The sequence below is a fragment of the Rhamphochromis sp. 'chilingali' genome (genome assembly GCF_963969265.1).
Source record: "Rhamphochromis sp. 'chilingali' genome assembly, chromosome: 19".
Classification (NCBI taxonomy): domain Eukaryota; kingdom Metazoa; phylum Chordata; class Actinopteri; order Cichliformes; family Cichlidae; genus Rhamphochromis; species Rhamphochromis sp. 'chilingali'.
In genome coordinates, this window is record NC_137946.1 from 9714178 (window position 1) to 9741575 (window position 27398).

At 40.1% G+C, this 27398-nt stretch overlaps 1 protein-coding gene across 1 annotated transcript in view; it reads right to left on the minus strand.

Annotated features, from left to right (window-relative positions):
• The window catches only part of pcdh1a (protocadherin 1a), a 107830-nt gene that overhangs the window by 8471 nt on the left and 71961 nt on the right, over window positions 1-27398 (minus strand). The window contains exon 4 of the mRNA XM_080867110.1: window positions 21147-21366. Within this exon, the coding sequence (XP_080723236.1) occupies window positions 21147-21366 (220 nt within the window). The remainder of the gene's footprint in view (window positions 1-21146; window positions 21367-27398) is intronic.

Genomic DNA, 27398 nt, shown 5'->3' on the forward strand with positions numbered 1-27398 from the left:
ACTAGAACATGCAGGCTTGTAAGCTTTGTCACCTTAACTACACAGAAACTGATGGGTGAGATAAAGCACGGTAAAGCTCTTTTTGTTATAATACTGTGGCTAAAGATGATGTAGATTTCTTAAAGCATCGTTTTTGTGGAACAACCCCCGCTTTCAAGATCAGTATGTTTTTCTTTCATGAAATGATGCTCTAAAGATGACGATGTTAAGCATAGTTTAGTTTCTGTTAACGAAAAACTTCAGTCTGTTTGAACTCTTAATGGTTGATTGTTTTGGTGGAGACAGGTTCAGCAATTCTCAGTGAAACTGTACAGAACATGATGGCAGGATAAGAATGTGTATTGAGTTTTAAAACGCATGTCAGAACCTCCTTCAAAGACTCTTTAAGATCTGAATTCTCAGCTTGCTGAGCGGGCTGGCCTCTCGCTGACAGAGGCTGATGAGTGGACATGTCGGCCAGCCGCACGTCAGGAAAATATGCTGTAGATGGTTCATTGGGTGATGGTACACCTCCTGTCAGTTCTCTCACCATCCACCATTTTGTCTTAGAGTTCCTTTATTTGAAAACTGCCTTTTGTGTCACTGCGTCTGACAAAGCCTTAGCACCTGCTGACAGATCACGCTATGCACCAGCTCCTCCAATTGAGAAGTTGATATGCGGTGTGATATGTCAACCAATACTAAGGCTTTGTCAAACTGTGACACATACGCAAGGCGTCTTCAGATAAAATAGATTCAAAACACAGGTGATAGGCTGGGAAAGATAGCAATACGCTTTGTTTCGTGAGTGATATAATTGTTTCTCTGTTAGTGCACAAACATGTGTTTGAAAAATGTGTGTGGAGAAAAGCTTCATGCTTCTGCTGACAGTTGTATGTTTGGCTTGCCGGCCAATTACGGACTGGAGATTGGATCCTGAAACTTGACAGCAAAAGTATTGATCTGGGGCCTGTACTACCGAGTAAGTTCAACATATCATTTCATTATCACGAAACTTAAATTCAAGCTATTGCATTCCTGTAACCAGCAACAAGGTCGCCAGAGACTGGGGAATCTGTTTAATATCAAATATTATTTGCAACTAAGGTCAAATGGATTTTGGAAGAAAGAAATAAAGTTAAAAAAAGGCTTAATCACCATGTTAACCAATCTCAATAAAGAGCTTGCAGAGAGTGACTCTTTGTAAACTGACTGGGGGCATATTTAGGTTAGGACAAAAGCATGATTATTATACCTTTATCTATGAGACATATTCAAAGGAGTAGCATGATATAGCATCTGAAGCAAATTTTGCCTCGTTGGACGTTGGAGTCTCTCATTTCCCTCCACAGTCCAAAAGCATGACTTAACAGATAATTTTAAGTTGGCTGTGAATGTGGATTTAAACATGAATGGCTATTTGTATCCCTGTGATAGATTATTTCTTTAGGCCAGGGTAAGCTAATGTTTCACAACAACTTCTCAGTATTAAAAGGTTGACAGGGATTGTTTAAAAAAAAAAAAAAAAGGATTCTTGAGAATTTTATTTTATTTTATCATTACAAATAACCTTTGATTTAATCATTGTGCTTCATATGATAACACTAGAGAATAGCCCTAACCTCAGTCCTACTGAAGAGTTGCTGAATATGCTTAAAAAACAGGTCTGTGCCGAATAAATAAATAAATAAATAAATTAACTCTGCCAATTCTGCGAGAAAGAGCGGTCAGATATCCAGCCAGAAGTTTTGCCAGAAGCTTGCTGATGGCTACCACAAGCATCTGACTGAGGTGAAACTTGCTGAGGGACATTCAAACAAATATTAGTGGGGGTGAAAAAAGAAATGAAAAGAATCCTTAAAAGCCCAAACTTAGCATAAAGTTCATGTCCATATATATGTGGATGTATCATGCTTGTTACTCTGCATGTTTTACGCTACTAAAGTAAAACTAATTACCTATATCACTTCACCTAAATCTTTTATTAAGGCAGTCAGCTTGGAAGCTTGGAGACTATAAACAGTATTACTCTGTATGCTGTATTCACTCTCATATTCATTCAGAGAGAGCTTCGGGGACAGAGTTGAATGTGCGCATTGAGTTTGAATCACATTAGTTAGACATCAGTGATCTACTGTAAATCTTGAAATTTGCATATGTTCTTCAGGCCAATGCAGGTATTTTATTAATGCTGTTCATTTAAATCTTTACCGTGGGCTGTGCCACATTTGATGAAGGATGTAATGCTAAGCAGGGAGACACTGATTGTGATTAAAATATACAGTTTCAGAAATATGTTAACTACGATGCTAAACACAGTTAAATACAATATAAAGGGACATGAATTATTTGTCACTGTCAATACAGTCGAAGAACATCTTAAATTAAATAAGAATTAAAATGATTACATACACATTTTAGCTTTGCAGGTTTTTTTGCCAGTGCTTTTTGCAGTCTTATAATATATTTATACTTGCATAATTATATTTAAACCCACTTTGCTTCTTCCGCGCTGTGGTTCTCTTACTCCTGAAATAGGAAACCTCAAATTTCCCATTCAGTTTTCCTTATAATTTAATTAGAAATACTCCTGGAGATGCAGACAAAATCCCTGTGGTGTTGGGTTGTGACTGAATGCTCAATAATCAAGTGTTCTTTTTTTTCCTTGATACAACTATATAACATTGTGACTGTCATCAGCATATAAAAACTTGATTTCTAGCTAATAATCTGATCAACTGCTATCCTTTGTGCTCCTATGTGTCTGTCTGAAGTCAGTTGCTGGAGCAAATTAATTGATTATTAAAAGGCAAAATGGTGTAATGACTGGTGACAGTGCTGAGGTTGGAAGAGAAGATGAAGCCGAGAAATGTGACCACCAAAAATACCTTTTATGTGAAGTTTACGGTTGGGAAATATTGTCATGATAATTAAGCGGAGCGTTTCATCACCCAAGCCATTCTCTGATTACTGTGTGACATTTACTTCAAGAGTCACTTGTCTATTCCTGTCTCACACCCAAACGTTCTTTCTTCCTCTTGTCTGAATGTCTCTTTCTTAGTCCCTGCCTTTGAAGCTTTCCTTTCCTGCTTTAGGCCCTTTCTATGGCCCCTTTCAGAGTGGCAGCACTTCATGGCCACATACTAGCAGGTAGAAGATGTTTCATTTTGTAAATGCTGAAAAGAAAATCTAAACATTGAGTCCCCGGCCTGTTAGTGTTTGTCGAATTCAAGTTCCAAGAAGCACAATATACTTAATGAATATTAATGTTCTGCTTTTCAAATGACAGCCAAAAAAAAAAAAAAAAGTGGTTGCACTGGAAACATTTTTTCCCTCATCAATAAGAAAATCAAAGCCTTCCTTACATGTGATGTCCATGTCTAATTATCAAAGAGGAATTATTTCCTTCTCAGTATTTTCCCCTGGAGTATATTTCTATGCAGAACTTTGATGCTCACTATCTTTCGCTCATTGATCTTATTGACATGCAACACGGATGTATTCCATAATCCATTTGTTGTTCTTCCTCACCTTTCGATCAAGATGGTATCGCTTTGCTAATTCTGCCTTTGATCTCAGCAGTCTGCAATGTGAGACATGGTTAACTTGGGAGCACTAACATTAGCTGCTAATTAGCCTACACCTGCACAGGGCTTTGAATAAAAAGAATAGAAATGATAAAGTCACACACAGAGACTGTATCCAATCTGAGGTGATATATTTTTAGTAGGTTACAGAACCTCGCCTACGGCATGTTCCGTGATGACTTTTAACACCTAATCTTAATTCATATCCTTTAACCAGAAACCAATGTGGCAGACTTGGATTTATAGCAGAGTATCTTTTCATCTACATGTACTGAAGGCCATGTATTGATGTGATATAAAGCTATTATGAAAAACTTTAAATAAAACATTAACAGGAGGTACATAATTTCCACCACCAGTATGGACAAACATTGACATAATCTCACAAAATCCGATCTTTAGAATCGCGTAAGCCGCCCATGTGGCAGATAAATAATGACCCAGAAGAGGCAAAGCTTTATTCGACTATTTACTGTAGATAGTGTTGCTGCATGACTGACAATTCTCTGGAAAGTCAGCATACTAACGCAGTGAGATGGAAAGCTCTGTTACCACAATGCTCTCAACAATACAGCTATGTGTTTGGAGCAGGACAATTCAAATTTGTAGCACAGCGGAATATGAAAATTGCCTTTTGTGTAGCAGAAATTCTACAGGAAAAGAACAGCGGCAATCTCCCAGTGCTTCTCCACCCATTTATCCTCTTTTTTTTTTTTTTTTTTTTGACAAGGCTTTGATTAGGGAAAGGGGAAAAATAACACATGGAATCAAAAACATGATTGAATATGTAATTATTAAAGGAAAATGAAAATTTCAGTTTTTAAATATGCACGAAGACGGCAGGGGGTCATCAAGCTTTTAACACCAGCTTGATTCGGCCCTCTCCTGTTGTTCTGATCTGTTGCGTTTAGCTGCTACTGTTTGACTTTTATGAAGCTTTTGTTTGGTGAAGAATAGTCAACTTTGATGTTTTTTTGACATTACTGAAGTAATCATCTAATACAATAACAAAATGAACTTAATATTTTCTCAGTGGAGAATCAGGAGTAGTTGTAATGTGGTCTGTCTGGGAGACTGAGTATTTTGGTTACTAGAATGAGGACCACACCTTCACTTAAGTAACATCTAATATATTAAAGGCACTTTTAAAGGAGCACCATAAATGTTTTATCAGGTTAAAATGTCATAAATGGCCAGGACATATACTTCATTATGAGATAATAAAATGAAAATTTAATGCACTGATGGGCAAATTGGGTCATGTACACAGCAGTCGTCTGGGTCTGTCTGTGACCCTGGGTGTGCATGGCATGCAGTCCCTGTTTGGCTAAAACATGTCTTTTTTTTTTTTTTTAGTGTTACATTTTAACTACCATGTAATTATGCTTAGTGGGAGGCAATCAAGTGCCATGGTAATAAAAATACCGTATTTCCCGGACTACAAAGCGCACCTAAATATTAGCCGCACAAGCTAAAATCAGGGGAAAATCCTGTTTTGTACATACATTAGCCGCACCTGACCAAAAGCCGCAGGTGTTTCAATGTTGACTTATCATATGTAAGAGAATATGCACAAAGGGAATTGTCAGGAAAGAGATGGCTGTTTGGAGACATCACTTTTATTAATATTTTGAAAAACAAGTTATGGGTACATATTTGCACATGTAGTACATAACAGTAGCCTACAGCACACCAGAAAAATAGATTCGGACTACCTTTTAGGCTCAGGTGCAGTGACACAGCTTTAACAAGAAGAAAAGTCAGTCATTCACCACCATCTTTCTCTTCTTCCTGCGCACTAAAACCACCAAAGTCCTCTCCTCCAGTGTCGGAAACGAACAGGCTCAGGATGGCTTCGTCATCCACTCTTCTTCTCTCCTTCGTTGTCACTTTCAAAACCAAAGAAATCCTCATTGTCAGTGTCAGAGTCGAACACCCTCAGAAGGGCCGTGGCGGTGTCCTCCTCTCCATCATGCAGCAGTCCAGCCCTTCAAAATCCGTTGGTGATCGTGGATGTTTTCACACTTTTCCACGCTGTCAGAATCCACCGGTGGAGTTGGGCATAACTTGCTTTTTGGGCATAACTTGCAAGTTTATCGCCGCTCATCATCCACGCCTCCCGCTGAATGCGTAGCGCTACTTTGAAGTTTGTTTTTCGCGCTACTTCGTACGGCACTACGTTGCCTGGCGGACGGACATGTGACTAACATACCACTCTTGAACCCCGATCCTTCCGCCAGGCAACGTAGTGCCGTACAACAGCGGAACACACAAAACAAATCGTCTTACGATATGACAAAAATCACGGACAATCCATAGAAAAGCCGCACCTGACTAAAAGCCGCAGGGTTCAAAGCTTGTGCAAAAAGTAGCGGCTTATAGCCCGACATTTACGGTAACTAAGTGGTAAATCAATACCTGAAGGAAAAAAGCAAATACCAAAGGCACAACAAGAGTAAACATCTGAAGATTTTTCTTTTCATTAAAGTGTCTTCTCTCGCCATCTGTTTTCTCAGGGCCTGTGGCGGCTGTATGTTTGATGGGTACCTCATCTCCAGGCTAGATACTGTTTCAGTAGACAGCTCATCAAGATGAGTGACAAGTGTTGGGGCCTTGCACATGGCATGACCATCCAAGAGGAAGTTACCCAAAGGGAAATTGAAAAAAAAAAAAGGAAAGAAAAAGATATAATTTCTAAAGTTAAAAGAGGTTGCATGAAAACCAACAGTACATGTCTCTGTTCCAGCTCTGTAGTTGGGAACTAGAAAATATCAGTCACGATTAAACAGCAGAGTCAATACACGCTCTAATTAGACCGAAGATCTAACAGGAATCCATGGTGAGACCGAGCTGCGTAGTCATGCAATATTCTGTCAGAATTACTTTGCCTTGAAACAAGGACTATTTAGGGATAGTCCACTATATAATGTAGCTTTAAACAGAGTTTTGAAAGATCCAAAGAATTTAAGAATTGATTAAATAATCAGTGAGGTGCAACATGGATCAAAAACACGGGCAGGGCCCTGGAAATATCCTGATGATTTAGTTCAGTATGGAAGTAAAATGTCAGTGATGTCACCTTAAATGCACAACTGTATTATATTTGGCCATGAGGGTAAGCAAGACTAATTCAGGTCATTTTATTTAGCTCGAGGCATGTATGCTATTGACTGCCTGATATACCATGTTAACATAAAACTGCAAATTAAGAATTGATTCTTCCACCAGAGGAAAAAGCGAGAAAGATTTAAAAAAACGCACGGTTCCTTTTCATTCTGTGTTCAGAGGACAGTTTCAGTTTCACTGGATGCAGGCCTCATTGAGTTTGTATGGTCCCCGAACTGTAGTGAATTCTGCGATATCTGTAAGAAAGCCTTAAAGCGAGAGCGACTCTGTCCCTGTGAGACTCACTGGAAATAAGGAAATGCATGTCAGACCCATACAGTACAATTCCAGTCCCTCAAGTGCCATCCATCATTGAAGGGCAGAACACTAGTTAGAGGGAGGTTCAGCGGCTCTCAGTCCCCATCACAATATGATGGAAAGATGACCCCCGGGCTTACTCTGATGCCGGCCTGAGCTGCCCAACCAACTGAGGTTGAAGTGGAACTGGCCCCTAGCCAGCCTCTCCTCCCCCCCGATGCATAGCACTCTACCTCCTCTATGAATCACATAGACTGGGTAAGACCCAGTGAGAGCAACAGCGCTCTACCACCACTTTCTATTTCTGCCTCCATAACGATCCCTGAAGTTTCAAGTCAAGATCCCCTGGTTCTGCCGGTGGACACTCAGCTGAAAAGAAGCCACGAGCGACGCCAAGCTAATTAAGAAAACTTTCTTTATGTGCGTTTATAAACTTGTAGTTTTAAGCACAAATTTACACACACATCACCACCTCCAAACCTGCTGCTTCAGCACTCTGTTGCCCAGACTCACTGGCACGGCAAGAGCAGGCAGTGTGCTTTCCAATTTTTGCCTAAGTATAGGGAGTTATCCACTTTTGTTAGAGTAATACATGAGCACATCTAAAGCTTAGGGATAGTGGCTTAGGCACACTGGCTCACTCATTCATTTTACAAGCTTAGTGCTAAAACCGGACAATTTCAGTGGCAGCATGGTGTAAAAAGCACTATTTATGGAGCCTAATGTGCGCTTATATGCATGTCCTCGCCTTTCAGCACATAATTCTAAACACTTATCTGGGTTTTCAGCCATGTTATATACATGTGGATAAGAGTTGAGTGGCTTGTGTAAATCATATTGAAGAGGGCAATGGACTTGTCCCTATGAAACAGAGACCTTCCACAAATTCTCACATTTATTTGCTTTCCTTTTTTTTTTTTTTTTTGCAAAACAAGCAATAAAACTGGACAAATATTACAATATTAAGAACTAAAGCCCAGATATATTCCAGGTTCTGATAAAAACATACTATTATAAGGGATGTTACCACAGCCTTTGAGTCAGCTGGTCACAATGATGAAACTGCAGAGAAATCACTTTTATGTGTAAAAGAAGGTAGTCTGAAATCAAATGCAAGGGCTAGATTTATTGGGATAATGGGACTTCTGTTCGGGTTCCATCTATTTCACATGTGGCTGCAATCTCTGGCACACAATAAGTCAGTTCACTCGAAGAGACAATAAGCCAACTCTGTACTTTGCTACAGTTAATGGTCTGAGATGTAATAACATGTCCCTTCTGTCACAAAGCCCCTTTCAAAGGTCTGCAGTCATTTGACAAATAGTCTAATATGTGTGGCCAAAGTTTGGGATGAGAGCACGGGGCTCATTGTTAGTGATCACACAAGCGAGAGCACATTTTCAAATTGGGCAAAGGAAAATCTAGACACATTCAAAACTGTGACGTGTTGACACATCATCAGTGCCATTTTGGATTCAGCTGTATTGTCCCATGAAGTCATTTGTAAAAGCGTTATAGTTTACCATTGTCCATGGTGTCAAAGCCACATTCAGGTTATTGAGTTTAATTCTGCTCCAGTTAGGCTCTTCCAGTGACCTATTTGCTCTGAAATAAACCTACAAACAATCAGGGGGTAACAAAATAGCAGCAGCTGATGTGAGCATAGTGTAATGCGTGTGCTAGAATGAGCTCAGGATTATAAGCGTATTACTCATGACAACATGCCTCAGGGGACCGCTTGTAAGGACTTTTTTTCTGCAGAAGCCTCCACAAACTTGCCAGTCCCATGACCTGCCCCTTCTCTGGGTGGTGGCAGTTCCAGCAGTGGCTGGCATAGGCCACAGTGCTGTTGTAGCCTGGCATACTCTAGTCCACTCAATAGTACAAACAGGCAGAGACACTGACAATGTATAATGGCATCAGTTGGAAGAAACTCACACCCCTGCATCAGCATGCTTTACTGGCACCTAGGCAGGAGCCCAAGCAGGCACTCATGGACAAATAGGCTCAGTTATTCCATCTTTCAGTTTTTTGTTTTTTTTCCGTACATCTTTATTTGCTAAATAATAATTTCCATAGATAGATAGATAGATAGATAGATAGATAGATAGATAGATAGATAGATAGATAGATAGATAGATAGATAGATAGATAGATAGAGATATATGGGATGCACCGATACCACTTTTTTGGAAACGAGTACGAGTACTTGCATTTCAGTACTCGCCGATACCGATACCGAGTACTTAATAAAAACATGATTTAAATTTGCAGGTAACAGCTTTAGTCCTATAATTTAACAAAAACAAACAAACAAGGGACTAGTTTGGAATTAAGAACATTTATTTAAAATGAAAAGCATGTTGCATGCAACATATTACAGAATAAATAACATCAGAGGCTAGTGCATCGTAGCTGCACACTTTTTTAGTTAGTTCCTCAAAGGGGGCGAGGATGGCAACAGTCGTCTCCATAAGAGCCCATTGGTGAGCGGTGAGATAGTCAGGGAGTTCGTGCACTCGCTTTTGCTCAATGAGGGACTGGAGCAGGGGTGTCAAACTCAAATACACAGTGGGCCAAAATTCAAAACTGGAACAAAGTCGCGGGCTAACGTTAATATTTATTGAAAAAAAAAATCTTCCTCCACATATAAGAATGAATCTTTTCTTATGGACTCAAATAAGTTTTGCTGGAAAACTGAATATGGAACAAGCAAAGCTTAATACTAAACAATATATATATTAGCTGTATAATACCAGTAGGCCAGCTCTAATAGTAATTTGGTATGGCTTCGCAGGCCAAATGTAATTAGGCTGTGGGCCAAATTTGGCCCGCGGGCCAGAGTTTGACACATATGGAGTGGAGCATGTAATACGTGCTGTTCCAGCGCGTCTGTACGTCCTGCTGCAGTCTCTTTATTGGCTGGTTGAGCTGTCCCTGAATGTCCTCGAGGCGGGAGTAGGCTAAGGCGGAATGTTTAAAATGCCCAACTATTTTCCGTCCCACTGCTACAGCATCAGCTATGCTCCTCTGTGCTAATAAGCGTGGGGGCGGGCACTCAGCGCCTGTGATTAACCCCTTACATGCCGCTCAAACATAGACAGGTCTCAGACCGTGGTATCGGTCCTCGGTATCGGGGGACTTTTAATGAGTACGAGTACTTTAGAAAATGTGGTATCGAGGCCGATACTGGTATCGGTATCGTTGCACCCCTAAAATATACATATTTTTTTTTTTTTTAGGGGTGCAATGATACACAAAATTCACAGTTCGGTTCGATACTTTGGTGTCACGGTTCGATATTTTTTCGATACAAAAATTATTTTCATGCTTTTTAACTTGTCATTTATTAAAATTCTAAATATATATTTTAACTCAAAAGTACAGTTTTTAAATTTAATGTTGCTGAAACAACAAAGTAATAAAAATAAATAAATCTATCTGATCGAGAAATCACTCATCTTTGGAAAAGAGAGTTTATTACAGAGAAATGGCTCTTTCCAAAATAAAAGCTATACTATACGCTTCTTCTGGGCTATATTCTCAGCAGCATATTAAACATATCAGGTCCCCATAAGGAGAATCATGTGCTAACGGCTGTCTAAATGACTCGGGTAAAGTTTGTAGCATGCGTGCTTGTTGTTTTTGTCTGCTTCCACTTGTCTTTACACTAGGATGATGTCGGAGTAAATGTGCAGTCATATTCGTTGTGTTCCCACTAGTGCTGTCAGCGTTAATCTCGTTGAAATAATAATAATAATAATAATAAATTTTATTTATGAGCGCCTTTCAAGTCACCCAAGGACACTTTACAATAGGATAAAACACTTAGTAAAACAATGGCAGAATAAGAACAATAAAATACAAGCACAAGATAAAATTAACAAACAGTGGATTCACAGTGAATATGCAGATTTGAACAGATGAATTTTGAGTTGGGATTTAAACTGGGGGAGAGAACCAATATTTCTTATTTCAGGGGGCAGAGAGTTCCACAGCCTGGGAGCAGAGCAGCTGAAAGCTCTGCTTCCCATGGTGGTGAGGCGGAAGGAAGCTACAGTAAGCTGGATAGAAGAAGAAGAACGAAGTGAACGGGCAGAACAAGTGGTGGTTAACAGGTCAGAAAGGTAAGAAGGAGCGAGGTTATGAATGGCCTTGAAGGTGAGCAGAAGAAGTTTGAAAATTATCCAGAATTTCACAGGGAGCCAGTGAAGTTCCTGAAGAACAGGGGTGATGTGCTGGTAGGAGGGGGTTCTGGTGATAATGCGAGCAGCAGAGTTCTGAATCAGTTGAAGCTTATGGAGGGATTTTTGGGGGAGACCATGCAGAAGAGAATTGCAGTAGTCAATACGGGAGGTAACAAGACTATGTACAAGAATGGACGTAAAGTGGGTGGAAAGAGAAGCAATCTGTTAATGTTACGTAGATGGAAGTAGGAAGAACGGGTGAGATTATTGATGTGAGATTTATAGGAAAGTGAACTGTCTAGGATGACACCAAGGCTCTTAACCTGAGGAGAAGGGAAAACTGTGGAGTTATCGATGGTGAGTGAGAAATGGCTTGCCTTCAAAAGGTTGGATTTGGTGCCAATAAGGAGGATCTCAGTTTTATCCTCATTGTGTCACAGTCTGGCGAGGGCAGACTGTAGGTGTTGGCAAAAAGGACCCAAACGCAACTCCATAAACTGAACGTGGCGTAGATTTTAACAGAAAATAAGCCGTTTATTGAGGCCAGCAAAAGGGGAGTACAAACAGCAGGACACAGGTGAACACTAAACCATAGCCTAAACTGGGTGAACTAAAGCTAAACATGAAAAACCTTAAACGGGGTGAACTGACATAGAATGCTGAAGTGAGGGTATGGATGAGCAGACGACCTGACAAATGACATGCAAAAACAGAGGACTTAAATACACACATGAGGTGATCAGGGGAAGTGGAGACACATGAGGAAACAGCTGACTAACATGAACCTAATGACAGGAGCAGTGAAGCTAAATACAAAGAACCAAGAACACACGACTCCTTCCAAAATAAAACAGGAAACATAATGAAACGCAGACATGACAACCAGAACTTGACAACGTAAGACACAGACATGAAACACATGAAGAGCAGGGGAGACTTAACATGGGTTGGAAACACGAGGGGGAATTAATAAGAACTAAAATCACCTAGGCATGGTAACAAATGAACTTAGAAAACCTGAAGGGCTTAACATAAACTATAAACATCAAAATGAACTAAAACTCAAAACACTGGGTCATAAGACCCAGGACCGTGATACATTGAGCTTTAGAAAATTAGAGGTAAACCAGGATTTTAACTCGGATAGACATTCTGTAAGGGAAGAAGGTGGGAGGGAGGAATCAGGTTAGCAAGAGAGATATAACTGGGTGTCATCCGCAAAACAGTGAAACTGAAGATCAAATTTGCGGAAGATGGTACCTAGAGGGAGGATGTATATTATAAAGAGAAGAGGGCCTAAAACTGAGCCTTGGGGTACACCAGAGGTGACGGGGAATAGACGAGAGCGGAATGATCTTAGTTGAATAAACTGGGAGCGGTCGAGGAGATATGATTGAAACCAGACGAGGGGTGTGTCAGAGATGCCGAGAGAGGAAAGTCTGCTTAGAAGGACAGAGTGAGAAATGGTGTCAAAGGCTGAGCTCAGATCTAAAAGGACGAGAATGGTGAGAAGACCAGAGTCCGCTCCGATTAGAAGATCGTTAGTGACTTTAAGTAGAGCAGTTTCGGTACTGTGACATGAGCGAAAACCAGATTGAAATCTCTCGTAGATGTTATTATTAACCAGGTGTAAATGAAGTTGAGCTGCAACCACTTTTTCGAGTATCTTAGAAATGAAGGGTAGATTGGAAATCGGACGAAGGTTGTTAAAGTTGTTAGGATCTAAGGAAGGTTTTTTCAGTATAGGAGTGACTAGAGCAGTCTTCAATAAGGAGGGAACGATACCGGTGGTGAGAGAAGAGTGAAAGATAGCAGAAATGAGTGGGAGTAAAGGCTTTGATTTACATATTAACTAGGAAATATCAGATAAATCAAGAAGATGAAAAGTGGAAAACGGCTCAAAAAGGAGAAGAGGTTCTGGAGAGGGCGTAGACACAACATTTGATCTGAGTTGCTGGTGGATGTTATTGATTTTCGTAGTCCAGAACAGCATCAAGGAGTTGCATGTTTCAGAGGAATAGAAGTTCGGTGGTAAAGCGTTGGGGGGTTGAATTAGCTTGTTGAAAACTGAAAACAGAGTCCTTGCATTACCCTCATAAGAACTGATAATACCAGAGTAGAAGCTTTGTTTGGCCTTGTTAATGGAGTCTTTATACTGAAGTACGTGGTATTTATAGATTTCTGAATCAACAGTTAAACCAGATTTCTTATATTTATGCTCTAGCTGCCGAGCTTTGGCCTTCAGAGCTCGGAGGTCAGAGGTAAACCAGGGAGCAGAGCGAGCGAAGGAAACGGAGTTGGTTTTTACAGGAGCCAGAGAATCAAGGACAGTGCGTAGACAATTATTATAATATAACAACAAATCATCAGGAGTAGAATAGAAGTCCAGAATCTGAACATTGTCCAAACTGGTAGTGAGAATGTCCATATCAATGTTCTTGATGTTGCGGAACGAGATGAGACGGGTTGGCTTGGTAGAAGAGCAGCAGAGAGTGAGGTTAAATGAAAGGAGGAAGTGGTCAGTTATGGGGATTTCAGTAGCAGAAAGATTCGAGGGAGTAAGACCAGAACAGCAGACCAAGTCCAGGGTGTGTCCTTTAGAGTGAGTGGGAAAGTCGATAAATTGTTTAAATTCAGAGCCTTCGAGACAGGAGGAAAAGTCTCTGGTGAGCAGAAGGTCATTATTGTCCATGTGAATGTTGAAATCTCCCACCAAGATCACATTTGGGGATAGAGATGAAAGATGGGTTAGTAGATTAGCAAAGTCACTGAGGAAGACAGGGTTAGGTTTGGGGGGGCGGTATACAGTAGCTATGATAGTGGGAATGGGTCCAGTCAGCTCACATGCAAGGACCTCTAGAGAACTAAAGGTATCAACATTAACTGGCAGGACTTTCAAGTGCTGGCGAAAAAGGATCGCGAGACCACCCCCACGACCTGAGCAGCGGGGTTTAGAAAAGTAAACAAACCCCAGAGGAGCAGATTCGTTTAGCTGAGAAAAGTCATCAGGTTGTTGCCAGGTTTCAGTTAAGCAGAAAAAGTCAAACTTACGGTCAGATAGGAGGTCTTGGATGAGAGGTCCCTTACTTGTCAATGAATGAATGTTTAGAAGACCGAAGTTGAGTGGAGTATCTTCTTTTTTGCTAATCGCGGTGGGCGCCCTAGGCAGGTGGGCTAGAGATCGATGGTTGACAGCCCGATCAGGGTTCCTGCGAGGGCGGCGAGTAGCAGACCAGAACGATTTAGTTCCATTGGAGTTATGGAAAATCCTGCGGGACCCGCGATGGATGTATCTCCGGCGAGGCTGGAAAGTGATGCCCGGGTGGTAGTGGAGCTCCGCCGGCGACGGGAGCGATAGCTGCCCGCGAAGGCGCAGGATATAGCGGAACAGTCCAGCTGTAGGATGGTAGACGAGCGTCAGGAGAATCCAAAATAGTGCCGACCAGCTCAGGAACATCTTGGTCCGCATCTTCGATTGTGTGGAGGAAAAGGAGTCGAGCCGGCCGGAGCAACGAACAGGTAGGCTAAAATAGCTCAAACAGTTAAGCTAGTGCTGCTCACTGAGAAGAAGACGTGAGAACACATTCAGCTGAAATAACAGAAGTTGAGGACAAGCGTTGCAATTCAATCCCTGGCAGAGATCGATCTGGTCCTGAGTGTGAATGTCCCTGTTCATTCAAATCTGAATCCAAATAATCCAATTAATCCAAATAAATCCAAATAATCGAAAAATGAACCGGTGAGTAGCGGCAGCCAGACGCGCCAGCGTTCACTCAAGCCGAGAAATGACGTTAACGCCACAACACGGCAAATCTCCGTTAACGAGTTACCGCGGATCACCCCGTGCGTGGGACTGGATGGCCAACACGTTAACGAGCTAACTGCGCTAACCACTAGTTCCCACCAATGTAATTGAGCATTGCGTGGCACATCTGACATACTGTTTTACTTTTGTCCATGATGCGCTTACCTTCAGGATCATGCTTCACATGAAAACCAAAATAGTTCCAAACGCCAGATCTGAATTAGGGTGGGGGAGGTTCAATTTGCCATGTTGCAAGGAGAGCTTAACTTCTGTCTCGCTAGCTTGCCCTGTGCTCAGTGAATCTGCGTTCGACTACTCCACCTAGGCTGCACTGTCGAGCGCTGATCCACTGAGCGCTCAACACAGACAGCATCGTCAGAAGGAAAGTTGATAAAATAAATTAAAAATTTTGTATTGTTTGATACATATGCGTACCGAACCGAAAGTACTGTATCGAACGGTTCAATATCGACCCCTAACATTTATATGTGTGTGTGTGTGTGTGTGTGTGTGTGTGTGTGTGTGTGTGTGTGTGTGTGTGTTTCAATGTCCTGAGTGAAGACTAGCAAAAACAGTAGTGCTGCCTGTGTGATACTGATATGGCAAGCAGAGGAAAGCAAAGGAAAGCCCCATGACAACAGTTCAAACGGAACAAATATATGACGCTTCATGCATTATCTGTGAGATCTAAGGCAGGGAAAATCAGACAGCATTTCTAAAGAACCTTATTATCATGCAAATGCCATTTTTCCCATTTTATCTCAACCTTCTCAATAACCCATATGGCAGTGAGTCCGCACAGAGGAAGACACGGGGAGACCTCATGCTGGGCAAGCGGCCACATCAAAATTCCTCCATCTGTGGTCAATTGGGTTTGTGTGTGTGTGTGTGTGGGGGGTGCGCATGTAAGTACCTGTCTGCAATCTACCTATGTCTGTGCTAGCCCTCATATCACAGCCAAGATCCCCATCCACTGATCCCTGGAAGAGTGATTATTGTCTAGGCTGGAGTGAACAAGGTGGGACTGATGGTCAAACCAGTGTCCCAAAAAGAGAGGAGGGCTTATCGTAGGTCCTGGGACTTATTACTCAGAGGTCTGGGATAGGTGAGCCTTTTTTATAGGTTGTATTATGTGACTCCAGCTGAAACACAATATATTTGTTTTGCTTAAGCTAATGTTGGCAAAAATGAACAAAAACTCCAGTCATTCATGTTTTTTCTCCTTATAGTATAAGTGATTGAAAGCAACTGAAGAAAAAACACTTTAAATTAAATCAAGTGAACTCAGGATTAAAGATGATTAAAGATGCCTGATGCTATCTCGTATAACAGAGTTTTTTGATACTGATGTCTGTTTATTTATCAAATCCCCAAAACGATGCATTTTCTTTTTGAGCCAATCAGTAATAAATACTGTAAATCACTCTGACATTACCACTAATCAAAATCTAATCAGTAATGTCTGATATAGAGTGGATGGACAGATGGGACAAACAGAGACCAGTCGTCAGTCTATCTGTGATTTCACTGTGGATGACAAATCATGCATCTTGACAGCAACCAGACATACAAGATAAGCAGTTTTCATGCTGTCTGAAGCAATCAATTTAAATGGAATTACAGAGCTCAGTGATTATGATGAGAGTCTATTAAAGTAAAATAGCACTGTAATCAAAATGATTTAGAGATTTAGAGCACGATGCAACACCCGCCACTGCAAACAAATACATCCATGTACTGTATTCAGGTGCACATGCGCACCCACCCATGCCCCCCACATGAGCACGTGCATCCAATGGACATTGGATGCATGTGCTCATTTCTGATTAGATTAACAGTTGAGCAATGTGCATGCTACACTGTGAACGTAAGAGTGGAAAATGCACATGGGTAAACTGAAATGGAGTGCACTCTAACACAGCCGGGAGACAAGAATAAGAAAAAGTGGGAGGAGGGAGCAGCTGCTAAGGCATGGGGGGGGAGGAACTCCAGAAATTAATTTCTGCAGATCAGACAGCATAGATGTCATATAGCGGAATTTTTTATTACTCTACTTTGAATGAACTCTTAATACCAAAGCCAAGAATCATAACGGAATATGTTTATGCCCACTTGAGCGAAGCTGTTACAGACTACATACACACTTTCCTTTGAGCTACTCAGCCCAGTAAACCAAGGTCATATTACTTTAGTCTGCAAGAATCTTAGCAGACAGGGAAATTTTTTTTCTTTTGTTCATTTTAACTTTCAAAAGGCTTTTGATTGTATTTACACAGACACCTCTTTTAGATTTTTTTTCTTCTTAAGTATTACATGGCTATGCAGCTGTTATGTTCCCCATGTACAAACTGATTACTCAGTACTCCCATTTAGTGCTGGGCGATATGGAAAGAATATTTATCACGATATGAATTATGGGATCTGCTTTGGTCCTTTTCATATTATCTTCCTTTTATTTTCGATGTTACTTGTTAAGCACCTTGGCATACCCTTGCTTTTAAGTGTGCTTTATAAATAAAGTTTTATTATTATTATTATAGTTATTTATATCACGATGACGATATATATCACGATATACCACCTGACCTGCGGTCATCTGGAAAGTACGCGGTCTGTAAACAGCGAGCGGGGAGGGTCCAGTCTTTGTTAATGAAATGGATGGTTACGCTCATGTAGGGCTGCATATCTCTGCTTGTCCATAGGTCAATCATCAAGGCATAATGCACGACACTGCAAACATCCTTCTCTACTTTGGCCCAGCACTAGATTAATAGATTCTTGAGTGTTCTTTTTTGTGGACCTTCTATAGGTGATAGATTTGTTGTGTTGCCATTGAGTGCAGGAATAGTTTTATAGCATAGCTTGCAAATGGGCGTCTTCTGCTCCATGTTGGTGCTGTTGAACCCAAAATGTAACCAAATCATAGACGTACCCCCTCTTTTCGGTAAAAGTGCTTTTTCTTGGGCTGCCTGTGTAGCTGTCTCTGCCTGTTGCATGAAAATGCAAACTGTCGCACATCCATGGTTTTGAGTTACCGTAAAGCATGTCGCAAATCCGGGTGCACATAAAGCAGCATCATGTCGCAAAACCACAAGATGGAGTTTCTTTCCGAAAAATATCATTTTTCATAATTTATTTTCTCTTGCTAAAGTTAAGAGTATGTATAGTGAGAATACAACACTAATATATTTGCCACAAGCTATTTAATGATATTTTTTATGTAATCATTTATAAAATTAGGTTCGAAACAATAGAAGACAAATGGCACGATAGACACTTTTCTATCGCCCACACGATATATATCTTCATATCACCCAGCACTACTCCCATTGCTGTTAACCAGATTAGGCTCTTGAAAGTAAGAAACTGTAAGTACACATTTGACAATTTAATTCTTGCCATTTTGCCATATGCAGATGATATTGTGCTTCTGTCAGAGGGAATGTGTTAAAATTCTGTTTAAGATGATGGAAATTGTCAGTCAAAGGTAAATGATTTATTTTAGGGAACAAATTTGGGACTGCAGCATGGGAATATACATAGAAACTAGCAGGATTGGTTTAGAGATCATTAGTTGGGTGCCAACACAATAGAAGGGTGTGAAAATCTTGGGCATTTTACTTATCCACAACATTATGATGCATGTGTCAGCACCATATTAAATTATGTTTTAGTGATAAGGGAATTAAAAAATCAGCCTAAAAGCAACAAGTCTTGGTTAACTCGCAAGCATTTAATCAATCAATCAATCAATAAAAAAGTACCACTAATTATAGATAAACCGAAAAGCTAATATACTTACCTCATAAATTATTTACAGCTTTAATAGCAGTGTTAAAATTAATAGCGACAAGCATAATAGTAATTTTTCTATGTGTAATTTTATTAGTAATAAAAGTGATTCTGTATTTCCAGTTTATTATAGGAATGAAAAACCTGACTACAATCAGAATTTCACTGAATTCCCAAACTGAAATGGACTACTGAACTACAAAGTTTGTAAAAATGTAGATTCGCCAGTGTCAGAGTTCAACTTGTATAACAAAACACACATCCATGTCGATATTTTCCAAGCCCGGTGATGCAAACAGTCTGGGGTTCATATATTGCGTTTTATCCAACTTAAATGGAGTGACACATCGTCCTCACCTCCCCATTTTTTGCCTGTCAGTCATCTTTACTGCAATGAATAAAGCTCTGTACCAGTACAGCCTGTCACTCAAAATGCTTAAAAAAGACTTCATGTCACTATTCAGGTGAAGCTTGGGAGGAATTCCTCTGTCTCATTTGATTTTTCTGTCTAATCTTTCATTTTATGTAGGCTCCCTGTTATCTCCCTGGAGTGGAAATCACATTTTAATTAGGTCTTTCCTTGGTTAGCAGTTCATCTTCGCATCTCCCTGTCCTATGTGTTCATCCTGTGGGCTTTGCATCCTTGTCAGAGATTCCCTACACCCTGTCACAATCTAACGTTGTCCCCATCCTGTGCCACCTTTCCATTCTTTAACTGCTCTGTCTTCACTTGCCATCTTGCTCCCTTGCTGCTGAGAACAAAGGCAACATCACAAAAACATGTGTTTTCCAGATGGCAAAAATGCAACAAAGCCACAACAATCTAAAAAAGAAATCATACATATCCCATAACATAATTATGTGGGCAAGATAGAAATGTGTTAGTTGACTGCTGGCTCCTGAACCCGCAAGAGCGAGACTGTATATGGGCTGACTTAATCTGATGTTTAGTAAACTTAGACCTGTGTAGAGGCAGAAGGAAGTGCAACATTTGGGAGACTTGTCCTTTTTTGCACAACCACTACTCCAGTCTTGAATTCCAATGTCACTAATTGACACCAACATTTGCAGCAGAGATGAATAAACTAACTAATGTGACCCAGCACAAGAAGAGGCAATGCATCACAATGCAAGACGCTTTACTAAAAATGGAACTTTATCATCTGCTGCTTTCAGGTGACAGTGACACATTTTAGCCTTTGATCCTGCAATGTTTTGTAACTTGGGAATGCTTGAGACTGAAATAGTCTTCCTTTTTTTCCCCCCTCTCATCACTTAATCTTTTTCCAACCGTGATGTATACTTGCACTGACAAAAGATGCATCTGGGTCTGTTTCACCCACAGTGTGACACCTTAACTGTCAGTGTTGATCAGCAATTCATCAAGTCCTCAATGATGCATTTGTCTTTTATGGGGCAGTCAAAGGTCTACCTTTAAAATCTATATGCTAACAGAGCTGAGCCCTCACTGCTTTTGAGATAAGACCACATTAATGAAGAAAGTTAACATTCTAGAAATGCAAGCAGGAGGGCGAGGTGTTGTAGGTCAGAAGTGAAATATCAGAATTTACAAGTGTAAGACCGGGCAGCACTGCAACACAAAATGCTACAATAATTGGAAATGCACCATATGTATCACTTATCATAGACATGTAATGGATTGTGTTTGGCAGCGTAAGGCAGCAAAATTGTTATTTTGATGCACTGCTCACAGATTTGCAGCTATGGCCTTAGCTATAAGTCTTTTTGTTTGTTTGTTTGTTTGTTTGTTTGTTTGTTTGTTTGTTTGTTTGTTTGTTTTGGGGGTGTTCTTTGCAATATAAACCTAATAGTGAGGCCGTCAGTGTTCTGCTGGTGGATTGATTATTAAACCAAGAAATTATGGCACCTGCACGCCTTAGCTGCTGTGTAACTCGTGTCCGACTAGGAGCAAGGAACTGCTATGAGTAAACATAGTGTAGTCTGCACAGATGTCAAGGTTCAGATTTATTTAGAGGGCAAATGCTTCATTAGTTGGGCTTTTTAATTAGCACACTTGTGAGAGAGGGTCATTAAGGATGTCTGACAGAGGACCTGCTGATGAGGGGGATGGAGACACTGCTTACTCCAGCCTTGGTACACTCCCCACACACACATACACACGCACCCACGCAGCACAGATCTGCTCAAAAACCAATAACATTTCCACACAGTCATCAACAACCACAGCAAGTCAACGTCAAGCGTGCCACAACATTTTTGGGCTGAAATGGCCAGGGAGCACAAACAAACCTTCTACATAATGCATGTCTCAACCAAAGCCCGTTAGAGCCATCAACATTCAAATGCATATTCATAAAGAATATGCCAGAATAAAGAGGCTTGTCAGTGTACCATTTTCTGGGTGTTCAGTCTCTCCAATACTGCCATCTGGAGTGGTTCTCTCATAGTGGTCCTCAGGCAGGGTCAGGGGTCCAATGCGAGGACCAGACGATGACTTGCTGCTTGGAGTCTCAGATTCCTCCAGGCCGCTGTCATAGTAGCTGTGCTGAGAGGCATCCTGCAGGTCCTGCACAGGGTTGGTGGTGGAAAAGGTCACTCGCCGATGGGGATGCTAAAACACAGAGAGAAAACAAATGAATTTGTTCAGTATAAAGACACTTTTTTTTTTAACCCCCTATAACCCGTTTTTTTCTTTTTGTTTCCTTTTTGGTCTGCACAGTTACATTCACAGCTCAAAACACATCCATTTAGAATTATTCTGTAGATTGTGCTGGCCATATAAAGTTCACTAATAAAAAGTCAGAAAATAGTATTAAATATTAAAGACCTTTAAATATTAAATCGTTTTTTGGTCTATTATTATTCTGAAGATTGAATAGGTCAGAATTATATGAAAGGAGTGAAGATGGACTTCAATAACAAGGAACAGAAATGAATTAACTACCACAACATTCCAATATATTCTACAGTAGATTAATAGAGGCATCAAAGTGTGAATGGGGGGCATGCATTTAAATATTCTGACTGTTTATGGAAAGTGATTGAAATTAGTTTGCAACAAATAAGTGCCAATTCTCTTTCGTTTTTGCATCCTTGTAGTGCAAACTGTCAAAGTTTGATTTTCCTTGATATCCATGGACATGAAAGTAAACATTTTAAACAAACGTCTCATGGTGTCATAGAAATTGTAACCGCGATATGTACGATTATTGCTGTCACTGTCATTATTAGTCAGACAAAAGTTTCATTTTCTAAATCTGCCACTGCCAAATGAATTCTGATGACAATGATTGGTACACTAATCAGTAGCCCCAGTGAGCTACTTTCTATCTCCATATTTTAATATTTCTCTTTCCCCAGCTTTTGATGTTTAACTGAGTGGAAAGCTAGACAATATTTCCACAATCTAACTAAAAAGGAATCCAAAGAAGATCTAAATAAGGCTAACAACAAAAAGGGCACTGCAAATAAAGTTTGTGACACACATCAATTTGCCAGCATTAGAATATTTCATTAAATTTGCTTTCAGTGGTTTATGCTGATAAGATTTGATGAAAGATTGTAAAAAGTAAATGAATGAATGAAAATACTGATAGCTTGAAGAGGAGCAGAGCAACAAATGATAAATCATTTGAGATCACACCCTTTATCAAATTGAATGGCTTGTAAATAGAGTTAGGAGACCATTAAATTTCCTCTTCCAAAGATCAGTTTACTAATGGCTACCTACCCGCCGATCCACAACAGAAAGATGACTCCTTGCAGTGCACATGCAATCGTCCCCCACCCCCACACATGAGCACCTCTCGTAAAAGTCAGGAAAGCACTGATACAGCAGAACAGGCCTGCCAGTGCTGCACGACTCAGCCCCGATCAATACCACGGGTCTGCGCTTTCTACCGTTCAACCACTTTTCTGGCAAACAAATCCATGCTAGAAATCATTCGAACCATCAGCTTTTAGTACATACACACACCAGATATTGAGAAATGCTTTTAGGGCTTAGGTAAGTGCTATCAACAGCATGTTAGCGGGCTCCAAAATGTTTCCAGAAACCTGTTCATCTCTCCATCATCCCAACCCATCATACTGTTTTTTCTCAGTGCACTGATGCATCTCGACTTTTATCTGAATAATGACTATGTGAGTTCGCTGGTGCCTCGTAGTTATTTTTTCTCTTTTTCCCTCTCAAGAAAGCTACAACAACACTACATCAATAAATTATAGTCTCATCTTGGATTCTATAGATTTATGTATATTATTATATACATAAGAAACATAAAAAAGACTTCTATGTCTTTTTTGTTTCAGATATAGTGTAAACAAATGAAGAAAAGGTGCTGGGAGGGTGGGGGTGGAGTTAGGGGGTGTTTGGGTTCTATTAAATGTGCTCTTTGATTGTACATAGACACATAAAATATTTTTAAGCTTCATTTGAAATTAAACATACAAAGCAAGAACACGCTGTTTATTATACCACTCAAACTTCAGCTGATCTAATTCAGTTCTGAAAATATTACTAGTATGAATCGTGGAAAGATCCCACACATGACAAACACACACAAATTCAAAATAGAGACTCCTCCATCACCCTGGCTGCTAAGGATTTTCACTTCTATGGTATTTTACAAACATGACTAGACAAACTATATATTCCAGTGGTGCATTCTTAAAATCCGATTGGTCATCTCTTCGGCTCCTTATATGTTTAAAGTGAGGGGGCGTTTAGTTGTTCAAATATGGATTCTTGCTTACACGTCTCCTCAAGGCATCACTCCAGAGAGTCAGCATGTTTCCTGAGTATGATAACCAGCAAAGACTGCAGAGATGGGAAATAGATTCCCCTTTTAGTCAGAACAAAAATCCTTTGCCAGGCCTTGGGGGCTGCAGGGATGCGGCAAGACGGAAGGATGGAAGGGGAGGCTGAGCAGGAGTGGGGAGTTGGTCAGGCAGACACGGGCGGCGCTTTGGCTAGAGGGGACAAGCAGAAGGATTAGATTCTGGGAGACTGGAGGCGGGAGAGTACGATTGTTTGGGCATTGTTGTAGGAGTAAGAAGCTACAGGGCTGAGAATGAGGGACGGGACATTTATGATGACATCTAGAATTCATAACCCTATTTAGATTTTGCTAAAATGGCCTTGTTCATAATAATGTAGTCCCAAAGCAGATGGAAAGATATTGCATGATTCTGTCTTTATAAGAGGACCAAGATACATTTTTACATAAACAGCAATTGTCCACTGCTTAACTGCCCCCCCCCCCCTCCCCCCGGCATTCTTAGTCAGGCTGTCACAGAACAATTTCGAGCTAAACATGGTTATAACTGAATGAGTTTTAGCTGAACGTACATGCTGATTACTAGTAAGATGATGATGTTATTTCTTAATTTCTTTACAGTTTGCTGACATGACCATGTTCCACTCTTGTGAGAGCAGGCTGCTGTGTGCTTTCTTAAATAGGCTATTTAATTATACATTCATACAGTGCTCCTTTGCAAATACCATAATAACCAAGTGCTTTGTGATAAACACATAACAGATTAATAGCCTTTTCAGTGCATATATGACCTGACTGTAAGGCCTTGGACTATAGCTGAAGACTGCACTCCTTGTTCTTCTCTGCATGGAGTTGCTACTAAATATGAGCAACAGTGAGCTAAATGGCAGGAAACCACAAAACAGACATGAGCTGTCTCATTAGCAGCAAATGAACTTTCAAAATAAAAGCCAGGGAATTGTCCACAGGTAAACTGACTGTGACTGTGAATAACGGTGAGTCCCTTGACAAAATATGGAGTTTTTCCTTCCATCTGATTATTGGGGCTTTTTCTGTGATATTGTAGGATCTTTACCTTACGATATAAAGTGCCTTGAGGTGATTGCTCTTGTGATCTGAAGCTATATAAATAAAACTGAATTGAACTGAATGAATGCTAGAATGGTCATGTGATTTGAACTTTTACCATCTAAATATTTTGAAAAAATGTGTGACAAAGTGGCAAATAAATAAGGATTGTCACAGAAAAGGAAAAAAAAGGCTATTTTCGAAAGACTTTTTATGTGCTTGCATCTGAAGTTGTTATGCAAGCTGGAACTACTTATTTTAATTTACTATCTATTCAACTAATTAAAAAAATTAATGAGGACTGCACCTTCTCTTTATCTCACCCTTTCATTGGTTTGTAGAAGCAAACATATAACACAGTGGGGACAAATCTATTAAGTTGAATTGCAAGGACCAGACTTTCATCTAAATACATCAAAATATCAAATCAACAGAATAACACAACATTATGTGATGTCTTGCCTGAAACAAGAACTGGTTACGTTCGAACTGATAAGGAGTGAAATAGTCTGGCGCAGATAATCACAAGTGATGATTTATGTGAGTTAAATCTTGAGTGTGAGGTTAAGGGAAGAGAAGCCTGCTGGTCTGAACTCAAGAGTGCATTTTAGGTTATGTTTAAACTGGCAGCCCATATTAAATTTTTGGCAGACTGAGATATCAGAACAAATATTTCATTTTTCAAATCAGATTTAATCCAAATTCCCGAGCGGGTTGCTATCTGATTTAAAAACTGGCTTTCAAATGATCCTTTACATCACTTTGTATTTGACAGACAGCAGTGACGTCACACCCAGAGAACTGCTAGCTCGGTGCGGACTGTCACTAAGGTTTTCTGGCGTGATCGAAGACTTGTGCACTGTGACTAGATATTGCTACAGTGTGAAGAGTGAGAGAATACATCTCCATTATTCACCCAGCTTGTGGCCTGCTGTTTTGTGTCTGCATTGGGAAAAGGCACTACCAGTTTGTGAATGTATTTACGCCTATGCCGTTTCCATAGCAACTGACGCAAATGGGTTATCGTCAATGGTTATATTGGAATAGCGTGGACAGTTTGTCCCAAGGATTGGTTTTGAAATAAAATAATAATAATGTAGGTGCCTGCAGCTTGAATGGAAGAGTAGAAAGACATTGTGGTGGTGTACAGCTGTGCTTTATCAAAAAGGATAGCATTTTAGATCATCTCTAATATTACTGCTGATTTGCACTACTGTTCCCTGGTGGGACCACAGACCCCAATACTGCTGTGCTCTTGTGCTGGAGGTCTCAGTTTACTGTAGATGTCCTAGGGCTACCCAACACCATGTTGTCAGGTGCCCTGTCATTCAGCCAGGCTTCCCTGGTCATCACTGCTAGTGCTTATGCAGATGTGCAAATTCTTCATGCTCTCAGACACTTTTTAGGCAAACTCCTGGAAGAATCTTAGGTGAGGTACATTGAATTTTTGAATGCCCATCTCCTCCAAAGTTTGTATTTGTCTTTTCATTCATCTATGAGTAAACATATGGCGATCAAGCTGTTGACTGAATTGTATGTGCTTCAAAACTTATACAGTTAGGACTATATACACTGGATGACCAAATTATGCACTCACGACTGTTTACGACAATATATTTCAGCATTTAAATGCCATGTCAATTTTACACGGTACCTCATGGATGCAGATGGACACGCGAATAACAGCATGGTTGGTGAGGGTGAGATGGAACAGGAAACGGACAAGACAAGGCAAATCGAGGAGCTCGTTCCTAAATGAAGTTCTACCTCTGTAGCATGGATGTGGTTTGACTGTGAAAATCTGATACAAACCAGAAAACTGTATTCTGCCAGTCATGACAACAGGCTCAAACACCACGAACCTCTTCTACCACCTACACAAGAACTATTAGACAGAGAGTATGGACAGAGTTTTACAAATGACAAGCACAAAAGAACCGTCAAGTGCTTATATAAAAATCATTTATGTTGGGCTTGTAATCATTTTTTTAAACTGTTTTGTTTATTATGAATTAATATTTTAACATTTTAAATTAATGATTTGAGCTGACATTCTAAATAAAAAGATAAAAATAATCACATATGAACATGTATGATTCTTTTTTGAGCATGTCATTTAAAATTTTACAAAAAATACACTATTTTACACATTTTATAAACTTGTGTATGCACTATGTCATGATGTATTGTTATTGGGATATGGGATGACTTATACTGGGATATGAGATTTTGGTCATAACACACAGCCCTATATACAATATGGAATTAATCCATTTTCTTCTACCTATCCAGTTCAGGGTCACAGTGAGTCTTACCGTGAACAGATCGCTAGTCTGTCTCAGGGCTCAGTGACAGGCAAACATTCACTCTATATTCACACCTACGGCCAGTTTAGAACCACCATTTAACCTAACCTACCAAATATAGATTTAAGATTTAGCCTGAGACTAGCATTTAATATAAGCCACATCAAAGTCTGAATTTGAAACCAAAGTGGTTTCAAAATTCTGCATCTGACTACTACCTCTATTTATACTACTCTGTAAGCTTGCTAAAACCTGTCTGGCTCATAGTCCCTTATTGTCTTTTTTAAAATGAATTTATGATAAACACAATCACTCAAGTTTTCATTTAATCCCAGTGATGACAGCAACTTGTACTAAATCAGTGTAGAACAATGAAAATAGATATGCCAAATGCAAGAAAAAGAATCAAAATTTGCCACTACAATTCACTGCCACATTGCAACAATGCTAAAAAAAACAAAAAAGTTCAATCTCTTCATTGCTTCCAAGTC